The sequence below is a fragment of the Pomacea canaliculata genome, linkage group LG6, assembly GCF_003073045.1.
Source record: "Pomacea canaliculata isolate SZHN2017 linkage group LG6, ASM307304v1, whole genome shotgun sequence".
Lineage (NCBI taxonomy): Eukaryota > Metazoa > Mollusca > Gastropoda > Architaenioglossa > Ampullariidae > Pomacea > Pomacea canaliculata.
The window spans coordinates 9980468-9992912 of NC_037595.1; the positions used below are offsets into that span (position 1 = coordinate 9980468).

A 12445-nucleotide genomic window follows, 5' to 3' on the forward strand; every position below is an offset into this window, starting at 1 on the left:
TGAAAATTTATTTAGCGGACCTCAGACGCTAGCCCTGTTATGGCAGCAAGTCGTTTACCACTGGAGTTCAAAGGGGATGCTACGATTTCCTTGCCGCCGCCCTTGCTGTGGCCCGGGTGCAATTATATAAAAAAGTATCGTATATACGACTGTTAGAGTTCTAGAAGCTTCCGCACAGCATCTGAAGTCTGCAGATAAAGATATACAAATATAAGATTATATTATAATTATTTCCTTCTGAGAATCTATACTCCTATAATAGTTGCTACTGCATCTTATAAGTGAGAGACCTTTTATTGATTCCTATCGTACCTTGGCCACCTGACTTTTTTTTATTGCTTTCTACTGTGTTTGTATTATGTTAATACCTTATTTATATATTTTGTTTTTTAATGTTGATTGCCTATTTGTTATTTGAACCTTTTATTCTAAATACCCAGTGGTACCAATAAACTCCCGTTCTTGCACCCTTCAGAAAACTGTTCAGAACGTTTCCTTTAAAAAATTAGAGAGAGAAAAGAGAGAGATAACAAATCAGACAAAAAAATAAGAAGAACCCACAAACAACTTGTAAGGAGCTGACATAATTTTTTTAAATAACAAAAGATATTAAATAAACAGGAAACGCAGCCCGACATCTTTCTCTCGCACAAGAATATATTTACGCGCTTGAACTGGCGAGTCGTTTTGTTCAAATACGTGCGTAAACAAGTGATGATATCTAGTCTTGAGTAACAAGTGACTTTATTTTTGTGCATAGGGTTGCAGTATGTTTTGTTTTGCAATCAGAGATTCTTGTAATGCGTTGTCTTGCACTATTAGCCAACTCGATTGCTTTCTTGCCTGGCTAGTTCATGCGTGCAGAATTTTGTTGTTTCTGTGCACAACTAGTGACATCACTGGGTTAATCGACATTGCCTTTTTCAATCATATATCAGGCTATCTTTGTTCATGCCATGTAAACTAGCGTGACTTTTTAAACAGGGATTTTTCGGATATAGTCCTTAGCATCTTGTACATCCCAGACCAAGTTATCTTATCGACCATGTCTACTTCGCTTGGGGTACAATATGTTTGAAAAAAAACAGAAAAAAACTTTCTTTTTGTTGTTTAAAAGTGTCTTACCATTGCGACAGGTAAAAAAAAAACTCTTTACATTTCACAAAGATCCCACACAACTAAAACAACTGGACTGAGCAGATATGCTGAAACCTTGCATACAAGCTCCTCTGACGCGTTGCTTAAATACATAAAACACACACAAGTCTCCTCAGCGTGTGCTATAACTAAACACACACGTCGTTCCCTCCTGCCAAGTCTCTCTGGTCTGCTGTTGTGCTGGACCAGTATGTTTTTGATAACAAATCAAGCATTTTGATTTAAAAAAAAGAATGTTTACCTGCCATGAATAGTTTAGAAAAACGAGATACCCAGATGACACATTCCCAGAGTCAGTCGATTGCAGTAAAATCAAGACCCCTGTCAGTCAAGAAATTTAACCCTCGTGCTTCACCAACTGGTGGGTTTTCATACCACGGTCCACTTGTGGTAAATTACATGAAGCGTTTAAAATACCAACGAGAAAGTTAGCGTGAATCACATTCAAATACGCTAATCTCGTTATTCTTTCATTTTCTTTTCTTCGACTCTCTGCTCTCCGTCCTTTCCTTAATCTCTCTAATCTTGCTTTCGCAGTCCTCCGATTGTCTAGCCGTGACGATTTCCCCCGTGAGGAAAGGTAGAGAAAGGGTTAACTGGCTGGGTCGAGTGATCTTTTGACTTATTATGTGATAGGTCATTTCCAATCTCTCTTTGTGAAGTATGTGGTTCCCCCCCCCCCTCTAGCATTCGGGGTTGTTATTTTAGGATCAGTGGAAAAATCTGTTTTAGTTCGTCTGCCCTCCACCACACACACCTTTTCCCTCCTTGTGAGATAACGCGACGACAGCAGATGCGGGTTTTCCTGGATTCCCAGACTAATCAGATTACTCATTCTGCTGGCAGTCAGATTTTTATTAATATTATTACTGAACCTGTCACAGATAAACCCTCCGCCGCTCGACTTTGATCTGCAGTCGTCACAAATAAAGCTGCAGCGCCACCGCCGGCGAGCGAGGGCTTTAGGCTCGATGAACGCAATCACATCCACCCGCCACCCGCCACCTGTTCACCCGCCACCCGCCACCCAAGGTCCCCAAGGAGTGCCGAAGGACCCGAGCTGCACGATTTACAGAACGAGTTCGGATGAACAAAGGTTACAGCTTGACCTGTGTATAAACGGATAACAAGGCCAGACATGAATTCGAGCTCAAGCTATTTACGGTTGATCGATTCGTTTTGTTCGAGACCTCGTCCCTCGGTAAGGAGGAGGTCAAGAAAACCCTTCTTGTTCCATTGATTTAAGCCCAAGGATGCGTCTGATTTTTAAGCGGTGTCTTGTTCTTCAAGACCAATCGCGACAGCTACTTACCATAGCAACCAACTGCTTGTCTTCACGATAAGGTTGAAACGTTTGTCACCAACGCATTGAGGACTGGATGTCTTTAGTTCAGATCTCGTCTCGGTCATACCATTCTTTCTCTTCATGTTTACTACTGCTTTGTGGTGATATAAACTTGCAGGCTTGGGGTAAAAACCACTCCCCCCAACCAAGCACACACACAATTTTTTTTAAAAAGGCAATGCAGAGGAATATTTTTCCTTTCTGTCCTCCACCTCTCCCGTATCCTCTTTCGTTTTTTACTTTCTCTGTGATCCTTCTAATCCAGTCTGGATATTTGCAAACCGCGCCCATGTCTCAAAGTGTCTCGAAAAGCTCTCAATATTTCTCTGATCAGGGAAAAGTTTGTTGGCCAGTGGACACATGTTCCATTCTGATCGCCACAAGCTGGCCTACAGCGAACGTGAGGAGATAGTGGCGCTCGGTAGCCACACGCACGTGCACTGCTAGTCTCAGTACTACTTTGGGCAAGGGAGGGTTTACTGGCCAGTCTTCCAGACAGTCTCGCACCAGAATTTTCAGACATGTCCTCCAAACCACTGGATGCTGAGGTCGATAGCCACAGAAAGTTCTATAATTGGCCACTGAGCATGTCAGCATTAGTCTGGTACATCGAAGGACAACCTACAATCTTTATGATGAAAGGATAACTGTCATTTAATCGACCATGGTTAGGAAACCGCCTCCCAAATAAATTGTTTACAATGCTTTGTGTTGGAAGGGAGCACTGACTGACTGTCAGCTCTGACCAAAGCAGCCGGTCAAGTTCGTATTATCGATGTGGCAGTCATCTGCCTTCTTACATCGACTGTCTTACGTGACAGGACAGACAGGGAAGCTTCCCTCGTTTGATGCGCATCTTCGCAGGATCTCTTACTCACCCGTGCATCTTTCATCAGCCTCGAACCACCGCAGTCTGAGAGCGGATGAACCTCAGCGGCCAGGCGCATCTTTATCTGTCTCCGATAAGTGTTCCTGTCTTGATTACTTCCGACAGAGCTGCTGGGGCCGGCATGAAGCATCATAAGTGCACATATTTGTGTTTGGCTTGCTTTGCGAACAACTGCTGCTTTTTATTTGTTATTGTTGAAGGAGTCGTTGGAAGGGTGCTTTATAATTTATGCCACGATTGACGTCATTTCCGCTCTTGTTCTGTCCCCTCAACCTCTCTCTATTTTATTTATTGCCCTGGACTGATAAATAATGTGTTGTTGTTGTGACAGCAAAAAGTTACTTTTCAAACAGGTGGCCACAAGCAGTCAGTTAAAATACTGATTTTTCAACACGATTTTACCTGAATGTTAGGCGGTTTTGTTTATCGTTTTTAATGCTCATCTTTTTTATTTTCAAATACCTATTAAATATACATTAATACTAGGATATGTGTGTGTGATTAAGTGAGAGAGATTGTGAAAATGTGAGAGAGAGAAAAGGTTTATGTGTGTGTGTACATCCTGTGTAGCGTTCGATCACAATCAACACCAGTCCATCAACTTTACCATCTGTGAACTGTAAGACTAACAAAATAATTGTGTCGGCACGAGCGACAGTCGTGGCCTGGCTGTCCGGCCAGCAGTGCATCATCATACTAAAGAGGAAATGAAGAAGACACGAAAGACAAATGGCGCGACGCCACGGGCGCGAGGAAAGTGATCTCCCCTACCAGCACTAGCTTTAGTCTTCGGTCAACGACAGTAGGGGGAGGCAATTAGGATCAAAACGAAAGGGTATTGACAGGCCGTTAGAGTTATCGCACGCCATCCGCGCTGATGATGGAAAGGGGAGAGAACTAAATCTATCACAGGCCTGGGTCTTCCCGCGTCCATTCATCTTCACCCGGCCAGCTTGTAATCGGCTATAGCTTTCTCGTTACCATAGTTACGGACAATGGCATGTCTGGGCCTTTCGTCACGTTATGACCAGGGGTGGCCGGAAAGGGGTGACAACTCCCAGGATGAGGAGATGGTGGACGTGTTGGGCGGATGTGCAGGCTATCAGTGTGATAAGGTCAGGCTCTCTTTCTTGTAGCAGTACCTGCACGACAATGAAACGCGGATTTTCAAGCAAGGGTTAAATAAAAATGGCGCTTGGCCTGTAACAAGGGGAGATCACCTGTTTAATTCACACCCGACCTTTTAGTTATGCCGTCGTGATTATCTCTGTCGGCAAAGACATAAAATCTGTAGGCTCACCCACTCCTACCACCTCTCCCTTGTCATCTCGAATGACATTTCCTTGTGTCATCGAGACTGCTACACTGGCTGTACTTGAGGGGAGGTAACTTTCGCTCAGCACAACCCCGTCTCGTTGATTATACTTAAGGGGTGATAACTATCGCAGGAACTCTACATGTTTTATTAGCAGACATATTATTTATTGTTAATGATCTTACTATATTTATGTAGTTTATCCATTTTTTACTCCTATCGGCCATTTGTTTAACATATTCACATATTCTACTTATATGTTGCCAAGTTTTATAAACGTTTGGATTCAAACGATAAAAAGTAGAGGAAATTGCGTAACTCGCTCACCCACTTGCTTTCTTAAAACATGGCAGACAACATATCATTGGTTCCTCATACACCAGTCAGAGCAAGCACACTCCTCCATTCAACGATCTCACCCCGACCTCCTCCCACCAGTTCATACCGAATGTCCACTAACATCTCCTGTGGCAGCATGGTCGGTAGAGCGGTTTGTGTTTGCCTGCTAATGTGATTAGTAATCTGTCTTTCAGCTAATTACTATCGTGAAAATGGATCTTTCCGAAAGCTGTTTGCTTGTAACCCAAGGAGGCCCCGGCGACAGACCAGGAAGTTTGGAGGAAAAAAAGTTCTTAAAGCAACAAACTTGAAACTCTTCTGTGTTTACAGGGCCTTTTTTATTTTGAGAAAACAACAGACACTGTAAGAGCCAGGTTTTGGGGATGTTTCTTATTTCTCTCTCTCTCTGTGGGGTAGGGGGTCCGTGGGCTCAATGACGTGTTGGAGATTTGCAGGGAATGAGTGAAAGAAAAATGTCAAACAATGAGTCTGACGACAATGATTAGCAGCAGACTCGTGTAAAAAGTGAGTGGGTGAGAAAAGAGAAGATAAATGTCCGAAAAATGGATTAGTCATCACTGTGGAATCCACTTGTGATAAAGTGTTTCAGCTCTCTATATCGCATATCTCTGCGAAAGAGATTCTTCGGCAAACCCTGAATTTATTCGCTCTACTCCTCTGTCGATCTCAGTGATCGAATTTTTGTTTAATATGTCGTAATTTGTTTTGCTTTCCTCTCGAACTTTTCTATTTTTCGCTCGCCTACTCCTTTTCCATCTCTCCATAGTTTATGTCTATTTTTTTTAAATGTCTTCTCGTTCTCGTGTTACACATGCAAGCACACACACACACACAATCATACAAATCGTCGTGTTTAAAAGCAAACAATATTAACGGCTGCAACACAATATTTTAACAGCGTTTTCCTAGTCTTGTTTTCAACTTTGACCTGAAAGTGATAAGAGAAAATAACACTCGATGTATATCGTTTTCCCTTTAACGTCGACAGCTACAAAACGATCCGCGTGCTTGCCTAGTCGCAAGAAATGTCAAAGGTCACTGCCGAGGGAAAAATGTTTGTAAGCGTGTCCATGAAAGTCTGGACGCAGGGCCGTGCTTAGGGGCAGGCAGACGAGGCATCTGCCTAGGGCCCCGCACATTTCATTAAATAACAACCGTGCCGATCGTGGTGTCAAGGGCCCCGCACATACCCTATGCCTCGGGCCCCGCGGCGGGTAAGAACGGGCCTGTCTGGACGAATGTGTGACCAAGTTTGTCAAAGTTTATTTTCACGACGGTTACATAAAACAGGCCTCAAACCATCAGCAACCAACAGTCGGTTAACATCACAACCGTCATAGTTGTACCTGGAAACGCTCGCGTCATCAAGGTCTCAGCCAATGGGAAAGCCGGGGTCAGCATTTGACCTTTTTCTGTCCTGGGTGATGTGTGTGGGCTTGTATTTCGGGGAGGGAAGATGGTTTTTCACCCACATTTGGGGAAGTAGTATTTGTTACTGAACATTATCCAATCACTAGAAAAAAATATTCATCCCGTTAGTCCTTTAATCAGTCTCGTCGCCTTTCACGAGATAAAACGGAACACAACTCTCGCAGGGCGAGTTGTCCATTATATACCGACTGGCTGTATAACTAGTTCGATTCTTTGATAGGACAATGTTTCCGCTTCATGGGACATTCCAAAGGGATAACGAGGATAAAAAACTAAAATAAAACACCTTCTAAGTATCCAGATTTCAAAAACGAAATGACCTGATATCTAAAGCCGTGAACAGGTATCACGTACAGACCGTGTGTCCCAAACCGAGATTACATTCTCACTTGCAGTGAGAACTTTTTTATCCCTGGCTACCATGCCGTTCATTAATGAATTTCCGAACCCTTTTAGGAACAGAAAAAAAGAATCCTAAGCACCTTCGTGCAACCAGCCCCACGTCGATACACAATTTTTCCCCACGATAGAAGTATTTTTTCACTTCAAAAGAAATAAAAACGCTTAATATTAAGAAAAGATCCTGGAGTGTCGAACTTGACACGCAGACTTAAAAATCTCGAGTCCCTCCATGTCTGGCCTGGCCACGATGCCTGGTGTCTGCAGCAGCACAATCGATGAGCCTGTTAACGCCATCGTGAAAAAGTCATTTGCGGCTTGCAGGGCCGACACTGCAGCTGAGGCCGAGAGCAAAAGCATATTATTTGATGAGCTCCTGCTGGGCTCTGAGTCCCGCTGTCGCAAGGGTTAATCAAGGCTGCGGCTCGAATCATTTTTTTTTAAAGGTATTATAAAGGGTCAGAGCTGGCGCGTGACCTTAGAGCACCTCGTGCGGACAGGGATCGGACGACTCGACCACAGCCGTGAGACCACTCGACCTTTGAACTCGACCTCTGTCAGGTGTCGACTCGATCCGTCTCGTAAGATAAATGAATCACTGCCGTGGGACGACACGACCCCCAATGACAGAAATTGTCAGGCTCGCAGATATAATCTTGAGGATGCTTGTATCACTATATTGTGAGATCTGCTTCGGGCTACTTATGGAACTCAAGTAGGGTGTAAAATATTTTGTAATTTTGTAAAATATGTGCAAAATATTTCGCAGTTTTCTTTCTTTTTTTTAACTGAAGGTGTCAGGAATTGATTTGTTACACTAATGTTCAGTTGAGTAGGCGTCTTTTGGCAGTGGTCGAATCGTCTCATTGCAGTGGTCTGGTAGTTTTTTTTCAAAGTTGTCTTTTGTGGTGGTCGCGTTGGCAAGGGGTCGAGTCGTCCCCACCCCATCCCGTCTGACATCCTCCCTGACCTCACACCGCACTACGCCGACCTTACGGGACACTATTGGGGTTTGTGAGTGAATACCTTCAGTGGTCTATCTACCATTTTAACAGTGCCCATTTCATAAAATTTAGTATTTCCATAATATTTTCCATAATAAATTTAGTATTGCCATATTCGTGGCACTTGTTTCATCCTTTTGACGGTAAGCATGACATTCATGAGCAAATGAAACGGAAAAAAACAAACACACTAGAGCAGACAGGCAACATTTTTCAGAAGACCGCAGTTCGCCAAGTAATCTATCATGCCGGCGTGTTGTCGTCTTTGCTGTCTGGTGGCCGGACAAAGTTTGTCTTCAATCACTGGCAGGGGGAGACCCATATGTTCTGGACAAGAAGACTGTCAGAGAGGCGCCTGGGTCCAGGAGCGAATATTGCAAAGTGCAGGAAAATGCTGTTGTCGATATGTAACGGATTAGCATCAAGACAAGATGAAGGACAGCACAGCGAAACTTCGAGACTCAACTCTGCACTTTCAGCTTCACAGACATGTCTTGCGATGTGGTGCCAGAGGCTGGGGTCTGCTCCTGCAATTTCTCCTTCTTCTTCCTGTCATCCTACCCGCCACCGCTATGCACTGGCCCAGACATCAGTTTTCGCCCGGTATAATTTTTCATTCTCTCAAGAGAAAAAAAGTTTCTCAATCTTTTTCGGTGATATTAAATTGCATGCCAAGACTGAGCAAGCTTGTTTTTTTCTTCCTAGCAAACTCCCATGGCTAGCACAGATTACTTGCGGAGGTATTAAACGATCGTGTTTAAAATGTCTGAAGCAGATTCGTCTCCAGTCGAACCCGGTGATGACCTTCTGAGATGAAGACTCCCGTTGCTTGATGATGTCAGTCAAAGAAAGAGGAATAAAACTTAACACATATAAATTTTGCCATATACACTAGAACCATTTAAATACCAACATGAATGGTTTCCGTTTTTTTGCAGATATCGGTAGACAGGCGATATGAACCTCATCTGTAAATTTCAACCTCTAAAATCCATCCGTTAATTAAGTATCCTTTGCTCATTAACTTTAACGGAGCTTATGGACTAAGAATCCTTCACCTAGTAACCTTAACGTCCAGAGTTTCTATTTTTAGTAACATTACCATACTTTACAGACCAAAAATCCTGTACCCAGCTTTATATAAAATACATTACATGGCAAACTCCTGTATTCACTATCTTAAATTTAAGGGAAAAAAAAACAATCCTTGAGCAGTTTATCCAATTAACGCACTTTACAAACGGATAATGAATTTTAGGGAAGATGGCAGAGAACTTGTTGGAAGATGGCAGGAAGATGGCAAACACACTTGATATTTGTGACCTGAGCATGTCTGGAGGTTTCTAGACCTGTGGAAGGTTTCTGTCTCCTGTAACAAGGGATCTGGACTCACGGGGGTACTTGTAATGTATGCAAACTTCCACTGCACGCAGCTGAGTCAATCCGCTGGGCAGCGAACAATGGAGGCTCGGAACGAGATTCACGATTCGAACCGGTGATATCGATCAGCAGTTTTGTTGCCTAGCGAGCTCGCGCAGAAATAATTCAAGCGGGATTTTTTCCCCCTTGAAAGGCTCAGATTCTGATTGAGTTTTGTTTTCCGCCGCCGCCTCCTCCTCCTCCTCCTCCTCCGTCTTGTAGTGTTTCTGTCTTGAAGTCTTCCTGTCCTCCTTCTGGTCCTCTGTGACTTCAGTTATTAAATGTTGACCAGCGTCGGGCCGATTTGGCAACAGCTTTTTCTGGAATATTTCTTTTAAACTGTTACTTTAAAAATATCATGTGTCTTTTTAGTTGCTTGCTTTGGCGGGAAAATGTTTTCCCTTAGAGGTGATTTCCCACTACGAGGAGAGAAGGAGGGGTAGGAAAAATGGAATACCCGCATAATCACAAACTTTCGATTTCTTCATTCTTAATCGAAGCTGAAAACTATTTTAATTAATATTTAAGATCTGAAGCTTACCGCCCCACTCGACACACACACACCTTGTCTGCTTCAGATGACAGCTGGGAGGTGAATCAAAGCGGGTATATGGGAGAGGGGTGCAGTCTATCTGATAGACTATAAATCAGCTAACCGCCAGCCACCCTCAACTCAAATTTACTGGCAGGAGCAAGCGAGGTGACAAGGGTGATAACCTCTGATGACGTCACGATGTGTAGGGGGCGTCTCTCTTGGTTTCCTGTCGGCTCCCATTCGCTACCAAGATGCTGCTTGGATAATAACCGTCTTACTATCGTTTCCATTAAAGGGAAAGAATTAAACATAATTTTACTGCAACGATAAGAATTTTTTTAAATTTTTATTCCACTTGATTAATTTTGTGAAAACATGAAACGACGAGAGAATGGGAATGCGAGTTAATATGATTTATTTTTGCTGTATCTGTTGTGATTGTATTCTATACACACGCACGAATTTCATAGGTTTGGAGCGAGGGAGGAAGAGAGATTATTCTTTACTTGTGAGACAGAGACAGAGCTCCGTAAGACCAACGAACATCAGGTTACTGTCAGTCCCTGTTACTTTGTACCTCTTGGTGTTTTCTGTATTTGTTTTTATTCATCCTCGGTATTGTTGTTTATTCTTCCGTAGTCCATATATTTGCTTGTTCTTCTGTCTCTCATACGTTGCCCATGTCTTGTTCTTTTCCATTAAGCGCAAACACACACACACACAGAGCACAAGAAAGGGCCATCTGTCATTGCAAAGGAAGATATTAAATGGTTTGTCGATGCGTGATTTTCAATTAGAATCTTTCATATGTTTGTGGTGACGGCTCACTTTTTTTCAAACCATGGCTAAGAGTGTGCCTGATGCTAGAAACTTCCAGACTGTCTCTCACTTTCTTAAATAAAAGCGACACAAGAACCAGAAGCACCAGAATGGCAGGATCCAGGTCAGGACCTGAAACACCTTGTCTGCCGTCTGTGAAGGAGAAGCAATGATGGAATTACAGTCCACAGATGATTTTCTGATCAATTCAAATTGTAGAAGAGGACATTTGATGCAGAACCTGAATGCTGTGGCGAGTTTGATGATGTCATTTCCCGTCTGACTGACCGCGAGAAATGGAACTTCTGACTAGAGTGACAGGCGCCATTTGGCACAGACACGCCATCAAAGCCTTGGTTGGCTTCCAAGGACTTTTTTCAGTTTAGCTCATGCAAAAACTTCATTTTTCCACCAAGAATTTGAAGGTGAAGAAAAATAATGCGTCCTTTCATTTAGATATTTGAACAGAATAAAATCAGTTTGGTACTTGTTAAAAAGACTTGTCAAGGCGGTTATCGGCTGTGATCATCAAAATTTGCATGAGTCTAAATAAACACAGAGCGCGAGGACATACCAAAGCTACAATGAATCGGTTAACTGACAGCTTATTTCTTTCTTTACGTTAAATACACAAAATCTTCTATAAAGAATCAATTGCATCATAAAGAAAGTAATACATCTATATTTTATTGGATACAATACAATAATACAATGTTCAACTGCATTTTCACAGTCTGTGCATGTATGCTAATAATCTGTTTTTAATTGCAGCCTTTCAAGTTGTGTTGATCATTTTCCTTTCAACATAATCACAAATAACTCCACTAGAAAAAGTATGAGTAATAATTTAACTACTACGATATGGCTGCTGCGATTTATTCCTGCGCCGCATATTTTTTAAAGATAGATAAATCATCTAAACATGGCATGTACTATCTCTTAATTCTTCGAATGTCTAAGAGTGATATGAAGAGTGGAGATACAATCCCCATTCTCCTCCTCCTCCTCTTCCTCCTCCTCCTCATCATCATCATCGAACATATCTTAAAAGTCTTTTTTTCGGCAACTCTTTTGCAGGGGACTCTGAGAGACCAGGGTACAGATATGCTCAGTGACCTTTGCCAGGTCTTCCATCCGTTATTCTCCGGCTGAATCCAGACGTGGCTCGCGAGAGTTAAGAAGTCATGATGATTGTCAACAACTCGCTGGTCTTGGCGACAGCCACGACCCAACAGTCGGACACAGCAGGTGAAAACTCTGGTCGCACCCCATTTCTACAGATCACATCTCCTGCCTTCAACACTTTGATCATCAACACGACCCGACAGGTAAACGCCTTGATATTTTTTTTTTTTATTTTTTATTTCCTGTCTGTGCTGAATCTGAACCAGTTTTCTTTAGACTCTTTTGTATGACATTTGACCTTTCAACTCAACGTGTAAGTCATCAACACTACAGAGTGTACTTGCTGAACTGTCTTCACCCCGGCTGGAGGACATCTCGTTAGCATTAGATGGTATATACTACTACTTGTCTGTCCTAGATACTTCATTATGTTATTTCTACATGCTATATACTACCACGTGCATGCCCTAAATATTTGTAGTCGTTACTACCAGACGTTGTAGACAGACTATTGCTGTAATTGCCTCCGTTGTGGTCCTCTAGCAAAATTGGTGGAGGTTGAAGAACGATGTTGACAAGAAACGGAATTCGTTCTGATGTCTGTAAATTGGTGTCATCATTATCTTCCTGCCATCCACTCCGCCAG

General features: G+C 42.7%; 2 protein-coding genes across 7 annotated transcripts in view; one reads left to right on the forward strand and one right to left on the reverse strand.

Moving 5' to 3' along the window:
* Positions 1 to 12445, reverse strand: part of LOC112565838 — a 341939-nt gene that overhangs the window by 284408 nt on the left and 45086 nt on the right. The window lies entirely within an intron of this gene.
* The window catches only part of LOC112565822 (blood vessel epicardial substance-like), a 69808-nt gene continuing 68965 nt past the window's right edge, over positions 11603 to 12445 (forward strand). For 2 of the 6 annotated variants that reach the window (XM_025241634.1, XM_025241632.1), the window contains exon 1: positions 11609 to 12002. In XM_025241634.1, coding sequence (XP_025097419.1) covers positions 11859 to 12002 — 144 coding nt within the window. In that variant the 5' untranslated portion in view covers positions 11609 to 11858. Of the gene's footprint in view, positions 12003 to 12445 lie in introns of all 6 variants that reach the window. The other 4 variants (XM_025241629.1, XM_025241630.1, XM_025241631.1 and 1 more) reach the window with 4 other exon arrangements.